Here is a 15,903-nt window from a genome sequence, read left to right as displayed (position 1 = left end):
GGTTCTTGGAGTGAGCGCATACACTCATGAAGTTTAGTAACTTCAGGTCACTGCAACAAGCCCAGGTACAGTTTACCGACGGATGGGTGCAGGACCTTGAAATGCACCGTGTAGAAAGTAAAGACCATCGTACATATCATAAGTTTACCAGTCTCACAAATCGTCGTCATAAATACACATTCGTTAACCGTTTATTAATAGGACCTTTGAGCTCAACGGTAATTAATTAGTAGTGGAAATAATTTCTGGTAGCATCACAGAAATGTAGCAGTGACAATAATACTGTATGCTGTAATCGTACTGGGCAATTAGTGATACAAAAAACCTGTTTTATCCTGTGAATAAAAGTATATGTTTTTGTCAATGTACCATAATAACAGAAGCGAAACGCAATATTGTGTCAGGACAATTCACTATTTATGCACAATAAATAAAGGAGCATAGTGCGACAATTTCTGTTCAGCGCCAGACTTGCTTGTAACCTATATCACCAGTTATGTTATGAAAATGATGTATTAACTACTAAAAAACACTGACCTTCGTGTAAATGCTTGGAGCAGACTAACCTGTGAGCTGGAGAGTTCTGGGACGTTATATTTGATCTTTGAATGGCTGCAATCCAGGCCACCCGTCGTGTCTTTGTTACTTCGGAAACATGGCTTGAACAATTTCTCTTCAACGACGTAATCCGATAACAACCGATCTCTTTACCCGTCGGCTTCCCGTGGCTGTCATGCGACCGGCTATTACAGTTAATAATACAACGGCTTCTTGTGTTTCTTTTTATCGCTGTATAACTGATTTTAATTGAAAGCCTGCGTGCGCTAGTACCGCTTGCCACGAGTTCCCAGAATCCTTTGCGGTTCTACCCGTGAATGACGTCACATTTTCAATCTCTATATAATATGCATGTTAAATTTTGTATTTGGGGTAAAATATCAAGTCTTTTCAAGTAAACCGGTTCAAGTCCAATTCAAGTCCCAAGTCATTGGTGTAAAAGTCCAAGTCAAGTCACAAGTCTTAGAACATTTTTTCAAGTCAAGTCTAAAGTCATAAAATTAATGACTCGAGTCTGACTCGAGTCCAAGTCATGTGACTCGAGTCCACACCTCTGGCACCAAGCAACAAAATACTTTACAGGAAATGTTTTGATTTCCTGAAATTTATCAGGAATGACTTGCAGATAATGTAGAGAATACACACTTCCAGCCTACTAACCACAAGTTTCACCACAAGGTTGCTAACTTCCACTTTGGTATCAGCTTCTACGTGTAGATGAAAAGCGATAAACATTTTCTGATCAAAATAACTTGAAAACGTTTTTATTTAACCAACAAATAGTTGATCTATCTATCTATCTATCTATCTATCTATCTATCTATCTATCTATCTATCTATCTATCTATCTATCTATCTATCTATCTATCTATCTATCTATCTTTAAATAATAAACTATAATACTTTGCAGCTTGTTACATTTGGTGTGATGTATGTGTAATTCATTAATATTAGTTTATATTCTATTTTTGACATTTTTGGGATTTTTTGGATTCATTTGTTTACATATTTCTTGATTGGCTTTGGTAATTAAAGTCACATCAAAATGAAAGAGAAGCTACTTTTGGTCACTCCCAAAATCTGTTAAACATAAATAATATTCTATGTTGCAAGCGAGAGTGAAATACTTGAGAAGAACCTGCTCTTTGACAATAGAGGGCACTGTTCATATAAGAAAGAGACAGAACAGGAAAACACACACAGCTGTAAAAGTGAAGGAGCTTCACTTTGCCATGCTGTGTTGCACATAAAGCCATGAAGAGGTCCATTGCTAGTTATTGAGCACCACTGCTTCATCAAGCTTTTCAATAGGGCTTACTAGATCTGTCCTCTCATGTTCATTAGACTGCAGGCAGCCCCAAAAATACTAGCAAACCACCAAAATTAAGCAGGAAGTTGGACATAAATGTGGAGTTGAGTTGTCTCACTTTGTTTACCTAAATGTGCATTAATTTGTCCGTAAAAAGCTGTTGCCCCCGTCACCTCTGTGTTTGTCAGCCAGTATTTTTGTTCAGCTGCAGGAGGACAGCCCTCAGCTATTATTACAGTTAGCTCCTTGGCTGTGGGTCAAAGGAGGTGACAGGTTGAGACTAGGGTGGGACCACTCTGTTAAACAAAACATGGAAGAATTTTAGCACCATCTCATTTTCTCAGTGACCAGCAAAACAGGAAATTTGTACCTGAGATGCATTACAGTGTAGTCACTACAAGTAAACAAGAAGTGTACCATTCAGTTCCATTACTGGGATTTCTGATATCATCTTGTGCCTTTCTGTTTTGCCATTATGCAAAAGGCCATACAAAGTCTACAGAACCTTTATTGAAAATCACGTTTTAAAACCCACACTTCTCTCATCATGTTAAAAAAAGGTATGTTTGTGGTTTAGAGATGAAAAAAAAATCAGAAGTATTTGTTTTCAGGATCTTGCTTACGGGCAGCCCCTTGCTGCTTCCCTTTTTTATTTCTCATCCATAGTGTTAGAGGACGTTGGTGCAGGTTGGTGCGATGTGATAAAAGAACTGCATTATACAGGGAATGACAAAGCATTTTGTAGGGAGGCTTTTTATGCAATAGATGTGAACTGTCATTGAACACATGCATGCTTGACCAATAGTATGTGTCTGCAAAATATAATGGATAAATTTATCATATAAGGATAGCTAGGATGAGCAGCGTGATAGTCTGAATTTTATTTAATTTGTATTTAAGACATTAAATAAATGTACATTACACAATGAGACAATTATAAGAATCTCTAAAAGGAGAAACAATTTTAGCCACATTATAAAAAGTTACAAGATACCAATCCTCAGTCTGGTTATCAACTCATCCTGAGTTCCTTCTTGAATGTGCATGATTTCGAAAACATTTATTGTGTAAAAAAACCTACAAAAAACCCCAAAACGGCTTGCTGTAATTTGCCTGCTTATATAACAGTATTCAAATACATTCCGGATGAAACAGGATAGCAGGACATGAACCGCGCTGTAATATACAGCCCAACTTTCCAGCCAAGTGTTGTGACTCCTATTTTTTCACAAGTTTAGTTGAATTTTCTTTCCAAGACTTTTAAACTGTTGTCATTATCAGCCATTTGAGTTACAAAATGTTTTCCGAAACAGTCCTTGACTCAACTTTTTAATCACAGTATTATGAAACAGAAAACATCATAACAATAATTTATTGGACTTAAGACAGATGACAACCCTAGCACAACCTACAGTATGGTTTGGGTAAAGCAGCGTTTTGGAAAAATGGGAATAGGATTATCCTTATCAGGGTCATGGGGGGAGGGGAGCACTGCAGCCTATCCCAACTACCATAGGCTGAGAGGCGGTGTCCACCCTGGACAGTTAGCCTGGCTAACACAGAGAGAAAGATAACCATTTGCACTCACATTCACACCTATGAGTGCATTAGAATCACAAATTAACCTAACCCCACTAACTGCATGCCTTCAGACTGTGAGAGGAAGCCAGAGTACCCAGACAAAAACATGCAAAGTCCACACAGAAAGGCCCCGGCCTGGTGGTGGAGTCAAACTCAGGACCTTCTTGCTGGGAGGTGATAGTGCCGGACCACAGCGCTGCCCTGAATAATTTTCTATGTGTGTTAATTAGAATGAATATTTTCTTTGTTCCCTGATTGCAAAGACCTGCGAAAACACTTAAATTCTATTATATAATTTTACACATTTGTCTTGTAGAAAAACTGAGACGTGAACACTGAACACTGACAGGAAGTGCAGTTTCACTCTTCCAGCCCGCAACAGAAGTAGGCTGAATGCGACCCTCAAGCTAAAATGAGTTTGCCATCCCTGGTTTAGAGGGTTATTCCTGTTGGTCAACTACTTTCTTCTTCAGTTTATAGAGCATAGCACAAAGGTTGTGTGATTTGAATGTCTCTGAGTAACCACTGATGGCATGATGCTTATGGTCAGTGTTTTCACAGAGCTCGAGCTGTTTTTTTGTTTTTAACCACGAGATTCATTTTCCCACCCGAGACGTATTTACCTGTTCTCCCCTGTGTCTGATTCATCTTTGGCTTCTCATTGTCTCTCAAGTTTCAGTTCACGAAAAAGTGATGGACTCAACGTGATCAACATGCTTTTTCAGAGGAGATTAGATAAAGAGGAGCTAACTGTGAACAGGAGATGGTGATACGGCCGACTCTCTGTGGTTTCTCTTCAGGCAAGTGGCTGGGACTGAAACATGTAGGTGAGGAAAGGAAAGAAGAGGAGGATGTGAGAACTTCCTCAAACTGTTTGCAGTTTCGCTCTTTTGGACACGGTGGTCGTCGCTGGTCAAAATAGAGAAGCTGCTGTTCTGCATTTCATCTGACAAGAAATGACTGTTTACCTGAACTGGCATGATTATATGAGATGTAGCCCACAGCACATACTGTGGACTGAAGCATAGTAAGTAATGTTTATAGTCACATTTTGCTCATTTCTTTATAATCCAGCAATCTTAAGTGCGAGTTATCCCACACAGCGCATTGTACAACATTTTTTCATGTAGTATTTCTATTTTCAGTGAGACTTCTGCAACGAGGAGAAACAATGCTTTATTCTGAGTCATACAGACATATGAAGCCTTTGTCTGGGACACCCACTGTGTCCGTCACTGCTGTTTGATCACAACCTAAAAGAGAGAAGGGGAGAGGTGTTTTCTCTTCCTCTTCCTCTGCTTTGAAAGAGAAGCAGGAGGATAGAGGCAAGCTTTCTGAAACTCGCAGCAATCATTTCTCGCTCGGTATGTGCGAGACGGAGAGAATCGAAATTTAGCATCTAGGCTCATATGCTGTAAAGACATTTGCAGCGATGTTTATAAGGCATTTAGTGAGAAAAAGCATCAAGTTTGTGTATTCAAGCTTTTATTTCAGTATTTATTCATCAGAATCATATTCAGATCACCAACATTGCAATAAAACACAGAAATATCTCCAAAAAAGAGCATGTGCATAAAAAACAATCGAGACATAGAATGTAAAAAAACAAAATCATTTTAGCTTCTTTTTTTTTCAATTGTGTCTGTCAAAAACATTTTTCATCCAGTTTTTTGCTGACTTTTAGAACAATATCACACAAACAAGAGTAGAGCATGTACAATGGTGTGATCAGTAACACTTAAAATTTTAATATCACAGATTAGATTCTGAGTCAAACCAGAGTTACATATTTAAGCAACATTTCAAAATGATTTGTAAAAAACTAAAACATTAAATATCTGTTTGCATTTTATTTACATCGCACGTTTCCAGCCAAAGCTTCTGTCAGTCACTATTAATGATAATTTGATATGTTTTTTACATGCAATATTCTTCACAGCTTGTAGTTATTCTTGATTTTTTTGCTCTGGTAATAAACAACAAGTTCATTCGCTGCTACTCACCACCCTTCCCTAATCAGAGATGTTTGGAAGCATGCATATTGTCGTTGCCCTCCAAAACAACCACTTAGTTTTAAACAAGAAACAATGCTACACATTTAATTATCTTCTGAGTCTTTGACTCACTTTTCTTCATGTTTGTCTTCTTCACCGTTTGACCCGTAAACTCTTTGAGCAATGCGCTCGTATTTGTTTGTCTCTTCCACATCGATGGCCTTGTGAAAGTTATCCAACTTTTCTTTTCTTTGTTTTGGTTCATCTAGCTCTAGCTGATGTGCTTCTTCTTCTTCTGAGTCATATTCATATGACTGTCTACAGACCATTTTTTGGCGGCACACCTGCTCACCTAATTCTGCATCTGATTCATAGGATGTCTCGGACTCCAATAGCTGCACCTTGTTACCTCTGGGAACTTTAGATTGACCTTCTGCTACTGACTCCCTCTCAAACGTCTCATCCTCTAAACTTTCCTGGTACTTCTGCTGTTTCTGTCTCTTGCCTTCCCTCGGTTCACCAGGGGATCCCTGCCTTCTTTCCTCCAGCTCGGGGATGTACTGAGCACCTGCTTCCTCGTGGTGGTCTACTTCAGGGCTGTACTGGCTCCTTCTGTACAAACTCTCCTCATCCTCCTCCTCCTGACAGGAGCTTCCCGGGACGCTCTCACCATCAGACTGGGAGAGACGGAGGCTGGGCAGACCCGGGGGTTTCTGGGAGAGGTCAAACGGTTCCTCTTGGCTGAAGTGGGTGAGGAGGTCCATCGGGGTGGTCAGACAGAAACGCCCTCTTTGCCTAAATACTGAAATCACAGGGAGAAAAAAAAGTTACATTTCACAACAAATTTTACTAAAATACATAAACAATATACATCATCAGCAGTGTGTGCACACTTACGTCTCTCATCCAGGCCTCTGTCCATGACACCATGTTTAACCTTCATATGTCTGGTGAGGTTCCCCTTCAGTGTGAACTTGCTCTGGCAGTATAGGCATTTGAAGGGTTTGCTGTCTGAGTGGAGATGCATGTGGCCCATTAGGTTGTGCATCCTGTTGAATTCTTTCCCACAAAGCTGAAAGAGAAGAGAGAGAATACATGTCCAGATATTAGGAACTCATTAAGACCTCGGGTTTAATTTGACACATTATTAACAGTGATGCATAGGCTATGCATCCTGAATCATTCGCAAGGTTTCTCAGGTAAGTACATTTTAATCTCTTGCTTTTATTTCAAGTCATTAAAAAAAATAAGTGAATATTATGTTAACAACCCATCCAGTTGCCAATTTTCTGGCTTGAAAAGTGAAAAGGCCAAGATATTTTTGTATTAAAATTTACATGTTATCAATACAATGTAAAATTCTGAATTCGAATTTTTGCTACAATTTGAATAATATAAACACACACAAGCATTAATACCTTACAAACCTTATAAACTATCTGCAATAAAAATAATATTTTAAGCTCATTTGTAACAGCTGCAGTGGTCAGATGAATGGAGTGATTAAAAACAAAGCATATTTCTCAGATTCAAATTCAAAGTGTAAGAATCGAGTATTAAAGGTGATACTCTAGCTTTTCATCAGTGAGTAAACACTGTGTCCACATCCAACAATAACAGGCAAGCCCTAATTACCTGTTATTTTTCTCTCTACCAGATCTCCTTTGTTAGATGACTAATTTTCTCAGATGCTGAGTTGCAGAGTTTACACGTAATCATGAATGAATGCGAAGTCTTTCAGACATGCATACATACACACATTCTTTCTCCCTCCTTCTATAGTTATTTTCCTCATTTCCTCTCTGTCTTCCCCCCTCACACACAAGCAAGGACACACACACACAAGAAAAACAGAAAGAAAAAGACAGAGAGAGAGAGGAAGCAACACTGAGACAGGGCCAGGAGGAGAACAGGGAAGGGCAACTCCTGTGCTGTCCTTCCTCTGCATTCTTTTTTATAAGGGTGGTCCTTTCCTTCAGGAGGAGAGAGGGACTGTAAACTGTCCAAGAGGACCGTGAGAAAACAGGAAGCTGCCTCCAGCAGCAGAGAAAGCGAGATGAAATCTATTTGCGGGGCTTGTTCTCCGGGGAGGCCAACGGGCCATTGTTAGAGAGGCAGTTTGTGCGGCGATATCCTTCCTATGGACAAGGAGGCTCCCACTCCCATAAGCCTCTCTGCTATCTGGTCATCGTCTCAGTCCTCAAGTTGTACCAAAAACCAAGGTCAAAACAGACAAATTCTTTAACAGCAGCTGCCACTACAAATTACAAGCCTAGTTCCTGGCTGTGATTATCAAGACTTGGTTTGTGTAGCTTGCAAAAAGGGAGACACTTGCATTTTAGATGCCTTTATTTACTCCTTATAGTAAAATAACTGAGTATTAAAGGCATAAAATGAAACTGAAATAGCAACCAGACCTGTAGCTAACAATGACCTGCTGCTTCTCATCTTACTACAGTTCGTGCCTTCTACTGATTACCAGTGAAAGTATGTATTTGCTTCATATGTAAATAAATATATATGTTTTACAGCTTGCATTTTTCTAACAGCTGTTTTATGTTTTTAAGGCCCATTTATGATGTCATGATTTGTGTATTGCTGTAAATGTAATAATAAAATAACATTTTGTCCATTACACACGTGTCTAGCTCATTAACTTAGCTTAGCAAGAAGAGTGGAAATAGCTATCCTCACTCTACCCCCCAAAAATGTTCCACATCAAGCCCTTTGCTACATGGGATTACATTTCAGTGTGATAAGATAAATATTAAACTTTATAAGTCACAGTAGATGGATTTTACTGCTTTCAGACATACCTGGCAAACTGTTTTGCTTCATTTTCTCTTTTTGTTGGAGGCTTAAACTGTGGTTTAGTGGTTGCTAACAGCAATTTCATAATGATATCCTACAAATGTGATGTTACACTTTTACCAGTTTGCCCTTTAGAGGAACACTGCTGGAAACTAGCTCAGTCATATGGTGTAGAAACACTGTGGCTCGATTTTGTTGTGATAGGGCAGGAAAGGGCTAGTTTTTTGTCATACTGATAATCCTGTCTTCACTTGGGTTGCCAGTTCTGTGGTTTTCCTGCTGAGGGGAGTGACTTTTTTCTGTGGGTAATTTTTCTATACTTCAGGAAAAAATAAGAGTATCTCTATAATTAAAAAATCTCATTTAAATGAAATAATTGATTCCGACTTCATGGACGCACATATGGACACAAAATGTGCCATACTGACCTCCAACACCTCCAGTTACTAACTGAATACAGAGCAGGTTTTGACAGGCCAGGGAGATGTCATGTCATGTAAGTTAAATTACAAATTTATATTCTTCTTCTCCTATGGACTTTGTCACTCCATAATGAGATCACCTGACAGCGCAGACATGAGTCATACTTACTGAGGCCACTAACGTGCTTTGTCATTCGAACACGTGAACCTTTGGGAAATTTGCTGTACAGAAGGCCAAAAGAAAGAGCCACATCTCACATGCCAAACTCGACCAACCTTGCATTTATAGGGCTTGATGTCCGAGTGGACGATCATGTGAGCCTTTAGAGTCTGTTTCTGGACGAAACTCTTAAAGCACATGTGGCACTGGTAGGCCCGAATGTTGGTGTGGATGAGGACGTGACGCTTCATGTTGGCCAACAGGGTGAATTCACGACCACAGATGCGACACTTGTGCTCCTTCACCCCCTGAAGAACAAGATAACGTGGAAGTAGTGGTGTGAGAAAGACGAGTCATTCTTCTGGTTTGCTTTAGAGAGGCCAGATCGTCCCCTGATAACAAATATGCCAGGCAGTGCCAGTGGAAATGCATTTACATTTATTTACGAAATATAAAATATCTATTTGATGAAACTATCGCTGCTACAGTTGTAAATATAATGGTATAAACAATAAGTTGTGCATTTTAGAGCTTGGGCATGCTAATACAGGACGTGTATAAAGGTGGTTTGTCTAAACTCTAATGCTACTAAAGAATAAAAACTGGATGTTAAGCAGTTAAAAGTAGCTTCAGTCAAAATTCAAGAGGAAACTGCTTCATGGCTGACATTTTTACTATCCAAAATGTAAACTGGGCAAGCTGATAATTCTTGGATGCCATTAAAAAACAAGAGAGAAAAAAAACTTTCAAATTTCATTTTTTAATCCTCATAAACCACCTACTTTATGAGTGAGCGTGTGCTGTTTCAGGTGGTGCGACTGGATGAACTCCATCCCACACTCACTGCAGATATACGGTCTGATGTCTTTGTGTTTCATCATGTGGTTCTGAAGCTGACTGGGATACTGGAAAGTCTTCTGGCACTCTGTACACCTGCACACACAGCAACCAACATTTGCAGTTAGCCTGCTGGAATGTCTCAACAATGTGGGAAATGCATATATAAAAATACACTTTTGTGCCAGGAGTTCCACGAATAATTAATATTGCGCAGAAAATCTGAGGCCATAGCCAGCAAGAGGTTAGCCTCATTTAAAATTAAAAAAAAAAAAAATCTATTTCTTGGAAAGAATTAGTGGATGTCCCCAATGGGTGGAGCTTGAGCTGCTGTGCTAAGCCAACTAACTGCTTACTTTAAACAATAACAAGAATATGAACATAAGAATATGAAAGGAAGGAAATGAGCTCACCTGTACAATGTGGGACCTCGGTGGACGGTCAGGTGCCTCTTTAGCTGTGCCAGTGTGGGGAAGTCTAGACCACACTCCACACATACATTCTCTTGACCTTTTTCATGCTTCAGCTCGTGGGCTCGAAGCTCGCTGGGATAAGCGAAACCTCGACCACACACACTGCAGCTGGAGGTGCAGAAAAAGTGTGAATGAGCAGGAAATCTAGGCATTAAACAGCAGAAACTCTATGCAATATATTGGAATGAGTGGAAATGAAAGTAAAACTGGTGTAAAGCTGGTAAAAAGTAGATTATAAGCCTAATTCTACACAGGAGGCCACTCCACAGGCTGACAAATAGTCCAACTGTATGGAAGTCTAAGGGGAAGGGAACTCAACTGCTAAGGTGATTTGGGTTAGCTTGCGATCGACATCTGTTTGGTTTCACCCCTTATTCATTACCTCCAGCTTCAGAACACCAAGATGGTGACTGCCAAGATACTCAACATCACGATGGCTACCTCTTTGACATATTGTATGTAAAAATAATTTACCTGTATGGCTTCACGTCACTGTGCTGCATCATGTGTCTCTTCAGGTGGCTGGTCTGGGTGAAGGCCTTGTGGCACACCTGGCACTTGTGGGGCCTCATTCCCTGGTGTGTGAGTAGGTGTGTATGCAGGTGGCTCAGCTGCTTAAATAGCTTCCCACACAGGTGACATCCGTGTGGTTTGATGCCGTTGTGACCCAGGATGTGTGTGACCAGGTTATACTTGGATGTGTAGGACTTCTCACACATTCGACACTTCCATCTCTTCTGGTCTCCGCCAACGTCCACATAGTAGCTGTCATCTACGTGAACATTGAGACCGAGCTTCTCAGCGCTGCTCGTACCACTTCGAGGAGCTCCTTCACGGGCGCTATGACTGGGGCGGAGGTCCTCTCTGGGGTAGAAACCACCAGGGGGGTGGTGCATGATAGGGCCAGGCATAAAGAAGGGGTAAGGGAGAAGGCTTTGGTGGAGAGGTGGGAAGTAGGGCGGGTGAAGAAGCAGAGGAGAGGGTGGCCAGATGGGGGAAGGACTGAGTGGCTCCTGTTTTACCTGCACAGGAAAATTCACATCTGGAGGTCTGTGTTGAAGCTGCAGGCTGTTGAGCTCGATCATGCCAGGGATGGGTTTTGGAGATGGAGACGGAAACGGACGAGGTGGGAGGGAAAAGGGAATGTGTGGCAGGTCCACTGTCTTCTTACTGCGGCTTTCTTCTGCCTCTTCTGCCTCCTTCTCAGGAGATTCACCTCCCTCATGGCCATCTACTTTTAAGGGAGTCCTTTTGCGTTTTTGGGATCCTTCTTTGAGGGTGTAACTGGGGCCAAGCATGGGAAAGAAAAGAGGTGGACTAAAAGCACTGTAGGCATCTCTGGTGGGTGATATGCTGGGATATCTAGCTGGAGAAAATTTGGGGGGCTGAATAAAGAGCGGAGCTGGGCTTAGGTAGAAACTGCGCTGAGATGTTTGTCTTAGCTCTTCTCGGAGGGGAGGACTTCTTCGCGGTGAGATGCTTACTCTATCTTTTTCCATCTTCTTTCTGCATGAAAAAGGAAAAGAAGTTGTTAAATATCTCCAGTAACAACAGGGAAGAAAGTATTTAATCAAATCTTTTACTAGAGGGAGTCTGTTAAAACTACTTGTGAGCTTACAAAGCTCACTTGATGATGCAGAAGGCAAGCAAGACATGACATAAAAATAAAGGGCTTTTTAGTTCTTCATATAAAATGTGGATCTTTGAAGTTTTCCTTTTAACTTTTGAGTGAGCCTGACAGTTTCATCATAATCACACAGAAAAACTGAAGCATCAAAAACTATACCAATACTTTATCCAATTTTCTTTCAGGAATTTACAAGAGTAAAAGTCAGGAATTGACTGGTTTAAAGAAGAGTAACAGTAACACAAAGCAAGTCCTGAAACCAGAACCAACTTCGAGTGATTACATGTATTTTCTTCTGCTGCCTTCAAATAATGTGCATTTAGACTTGCATCTGTTCTGTCCTCGCTATATCTTAGAAACTAACACGAACAACCAGTACTAATATCAATGTCGCCAACCACAGTAGAATGCAAGTCAGCAACATTGGTGTGACATCAGTGATACTTGTAACATTTACAATTGCAGGCACTATGTCTGTCTGTGGTGATGACAAGGGTGATGAGAAAATAGAAATATTTGACTAAACTACATTTAAAATGACAATATTAGTCGAACTACTGACAGAAAGAACGTGTCAGTTTGTTTGTGCAATACATGTGTCATGCATTATATCATACACATACATTTTTTATATATTTCACTTCTGGTCCTTTTAAATAAATATATTAATATGTTCTTCACATGATCCTTTTGTGTTATTATTGGTAGGATCTATTAATATCTATGATGTCTATTAATGTATGTCAGGTTAGAAATTGTTCTGTCATCGTATCGTCTGTGCATTTGAGTTAAATGTACTTTTAACTCAGTTCACAGAATCAAAATCTAGTTGGTTCTGGAATAGTCGCCAATGTTGCTGGGAAAATCAAAAGAGATGTTTGCCTTGAATGCACAGATTGCCTGATATCAAAATAAATTTGAAAGTACAAAGGCTGAACATTTTTAGTTAGTAAGGTGATTACTTTGAAGATTGCTTCTGTTTGAGATTTACCCAGTTAGTATGATGTATTTTTTCAGTGTTACATTTTCCACCCTCTTCTGTTACTATTTCCCCCATCAAGGGCTCAGTTGTAAAACTCTGGTTTCTTGCATTAAAATAGGTATTTTAGCCCTGTTCCCATTATTGACAAGATATCAGTTGTACTATTAGTTGGTGCACATTCGTGTTTTGTTTATCAGGAGATGACAAGTGTATTTCAATTAGCCTGTGAGGAAAATGTTTTTAAAAAATATATATTACATTTGTCCCCAGTATCCACTAGTTTTAAATGTTTCACACATTAACACGTATTTAATGGGACTCTTTATACACTCTTTATAAGAATGACACAATCAGAAATAACTGCTACTGACTACACAAAAAATGCATCCATCTTATCATGCTTTCTTGACATTGATGGGGGAAAACATCATAAAGGTGAAGAAAGGATTTAGCAAAAAACAACGTGGTGCAAAAACAAGCTGGTTAAACCTCAGAAATCTTAAGCAGGAACTCATATCTATGAGGGGCATTGCCATTTTGCAAAATAATACACTGTGAATGACTGGTTTGAAAATCAGTAATATACTTTCCATCATATGCATTTATTTTAATTCTTAATTTGAAAAATAGCAAGTAGCTGTCAAATAAAATCTATACAAATAAGGAAGTAAATAAACTATAAATACCTTACATTTGCTTTCAAGTTCAGTTCTTGCATGTGTTTACTTTCCACCACTGCTTACATATATTTCCAGTTGTAACATTTGGAGAAAGACTTGACAAAAGTGCATCAAATGAAACTGTGTCCTGTTTCTATTTATGACATGAAACCACTTCTCTGAAGATTCCTGTGGAAGGAATGCAAGCGGACACACACACGCATGCACGGTGTGGCGTTGACACCCACACCTTTCAGGTTTCAACCTGAAACCTTTCACTTCTTCGTTTCTCACAGATCTTCTCCTTGTCTGAAATTAGGAAGTTATCTGTGAGAAGTTCGCCTCTACCTCCTGGCCCCTTTTCGCTTCTCCATCTCTTTTTCTCTGTGCTCTTCATCCTTCTTTTTTTTTCTTTTTCTTTTTTGGACTGATAGCCAAAACTTTACTGGAGTTCACTTAAGCAAAATCACAAAACTGCAGTTTGCATCTGTATGATATAGAAATATAGAATAGATGATTGTAATGGATGTAAAGATGAAGATAGTCAGAGGGGAACTATCTTACTTCTGCATGACATTTAAAATAGTGGTGCAGATTAATTCTATTCCTGTTAACACTGTAGTGCTTATCAGTGAGAAACTGCTGAGACCTGTACCAGTCCACTGCTTGCATGACTACAGTTTCCACTTCATGTCTGTCACAGGTTACATACCTGTTGGCTTTTAAAATGTAAACATTTTAAAAATACCCAAGGCTTCAATTTATGAGTATCAAATTTTAAGAAAACACCTGCTACAGTTTCCAGAAATTTAAGGAGACGTCTTACATTTTCTCATTTTTTCTGGCAAAAACTAAAAAAATTGTAGTAACGCAAGTCAAAGAAAAAAATAGCAGAAGCTCGTAATGTGGAGGTTGTAATTCCATCACATTTTGGCATTTTTGCTTGACAAACATTTTAACTGATGAATTGAAAGCAAATGTTGATCTCAAATCAAGGATCAGCTTTCTAAGTATTTCAGCTCAACATCTGCATCCAGCTTTGCATGCATTCTTACAACACAAACGTCATAAAAGCTAATGTGACGATGAAATGAAAACCAGTGAAACTTTGACATTTAAATCCACCTCAACAAATAATTAGCATTTTACTTCTGGAAAAACATTAAAATGACACATTTCTACCAGTAAATTTCCCTTTCTCAGATACATGGATGGAAATTCATAAAAATCAATCTACAGGAATAAAAAAAACAACAACAACAAGATGCCAAATGCAAAAACTGGATTTTTCTGCCTCTTTCCAGGATTTTCAAAGAGCCCTAGACGCCTGCTGAAGTTTTGGGTCTCTCCTGGACATTGTCCTGCTCTTTTATCCTCTTCACTACTCTTAGTTAAGTTGCTCTGTGCAGAGACCCCAGCCTGTCCTCGCCACACCACGCATTCCAAACAATCCATTAGACCCGAAGCCCCTCCTCATGTGCCAGTCAGTGCCATGTAAGTGTGTGCTGTGTGCGGTTGCAGCATATGTCTGCGTGTGTAACTTACCAGTTGAGTGTAGCAGAGTGTGTGTGTGTGTGTGTGTATTTTCTCTGTGATGCTGGGGCTGAAGTGCTGCTGCAGTAGCTGCTGCTGTACCTGTGCCTCTCTTCTCTCCCTCCTGCTCGCACTGCAACTCTCCTGACAATGAGCCGCCTGTCCACGGATAGCATTTGAACTGACTTAAGAAAGAGAACAGGAACAATCACTTTGTTCTCATTTTTCAGATGAGTACCTTCGGAGAGAAGGAAGGAAGGGAGGGGAGAGGAAGTCAACAAGCCTAGTGCCTTCCTGCAGAAAAATAAGGAAACACTAGATAGACATCTCTATTTCTCTATGAAATAGGGATTTGCATAGCCTTTGGAGGAATGTGGGGAGGAGGGTGCTGATGTTTCACTTGAAAACAGCACAATTTCTAGGTTTAATAGCTGCAAAGTGACATATCATGATGGAAGATAGCAATGCTTTCCATTAATCCAGCTCAATGAGATGTATCTTAAAACTGGCTGTTTTCATATTTATAAGCAAATAAGTATCTTTTTTTAAATAGATAAAATAGAACATTTCTTGAGCTTATGAAATAAATATTGTCAAAGGTTCTTGATTGTTATGTACATGTTCATCACAGATTGCCAGGGAGACACTGCAATGTGTAATATATCACATTACAGGAGAAAAAACATGTGAGACATGATGTGTTTTATTTTCTTTTTTCTTTTGAAATTGTATTTTTTCATGCATTGTGTGTGTTGCTCTGGTAATCAATTGCAGGATCACCTTAATCAGTTTTCCCATTATTTTCTCCACTTCCCACAAAACACGTGGCAGATGGAAACAGCAGCAATGAAAAATGTACAAATAGATGACATGCGTCAGCACAGCCACTAGGAGGCAGGAGTGGCCTATCTGTCTACAGTGCCACTTTATTGTCCTGTTTGTCATCATATAGCGTTT

The 15,903-nt window shown here is 39.6% G+C and overlaps 1 protein-coding gene across 4 annotated transcripts; it reads right to left on the bottom strand.

Moving 5' to 3' along the window:
* Positions 1-4,922: 4,922 nt before the first annotated feature.
* On the bottom strand, positions 4,923-15,122 carry znf366 (zinc finger protein 366). 4 transcript variants are annotated; one of them, XM_085294812.1, is made up of 7 exons: positions 15,049-15,122; positions 10,620-11,651; positions 10,086-10,253; positions 9,618-9,768; positions 8,952-9,143; positions 6,340-6,514; positions 4,923-6,244 (listed from the first exon to the last, which is right to left on the bottom strand). In XM_085294812.1, the coding sequence occupies exons 1-7, from the start codon at positions 15,120-15,122 to the stop codon at positions 5,571-5,573; spliced, it is 2,466 nt and encodes an 821-aa protein (XP_085150938.1). In that variant the 3' UTR covers positions 4,923-5,570. The 4 variants fall into 4 exon arrangements, with proteins under 4 accessions (XP_085150938.1, XP_085150940.1, XP_085150939.1 ...); XM_085294814.1 differs by having other exon boundaries at positions 13,446-15,103; XM_085294813.1 differs by having other exon boundaries at positions 14,959-15,103.
* Positions 15,123-15,903: the final 781 nt, after the last annotated feature.

The sequence above is a fragment of the Mchenga conophoros genome, linkage group LG12 (assembly GCF_057382185.1).
Source record: "Mchenga conophoros isolate Kocher_MC1m ecotype Shallow Benthic linkage group LG12, M_conophoros_male_GT1.1, whole genome shotgun sequence".
Lineage (NCBI taxonomy): Eukaryota > Metazoa > Chordata > Actinopteri > Cichliformes > Cichlidae > Mchenga > Mchenga conophoros.
The sequence above is the reverse complement of the archived record's forward strand: the minus strand, read 5'-3'. Positions and strand labels throughout refer to the sequence as shown.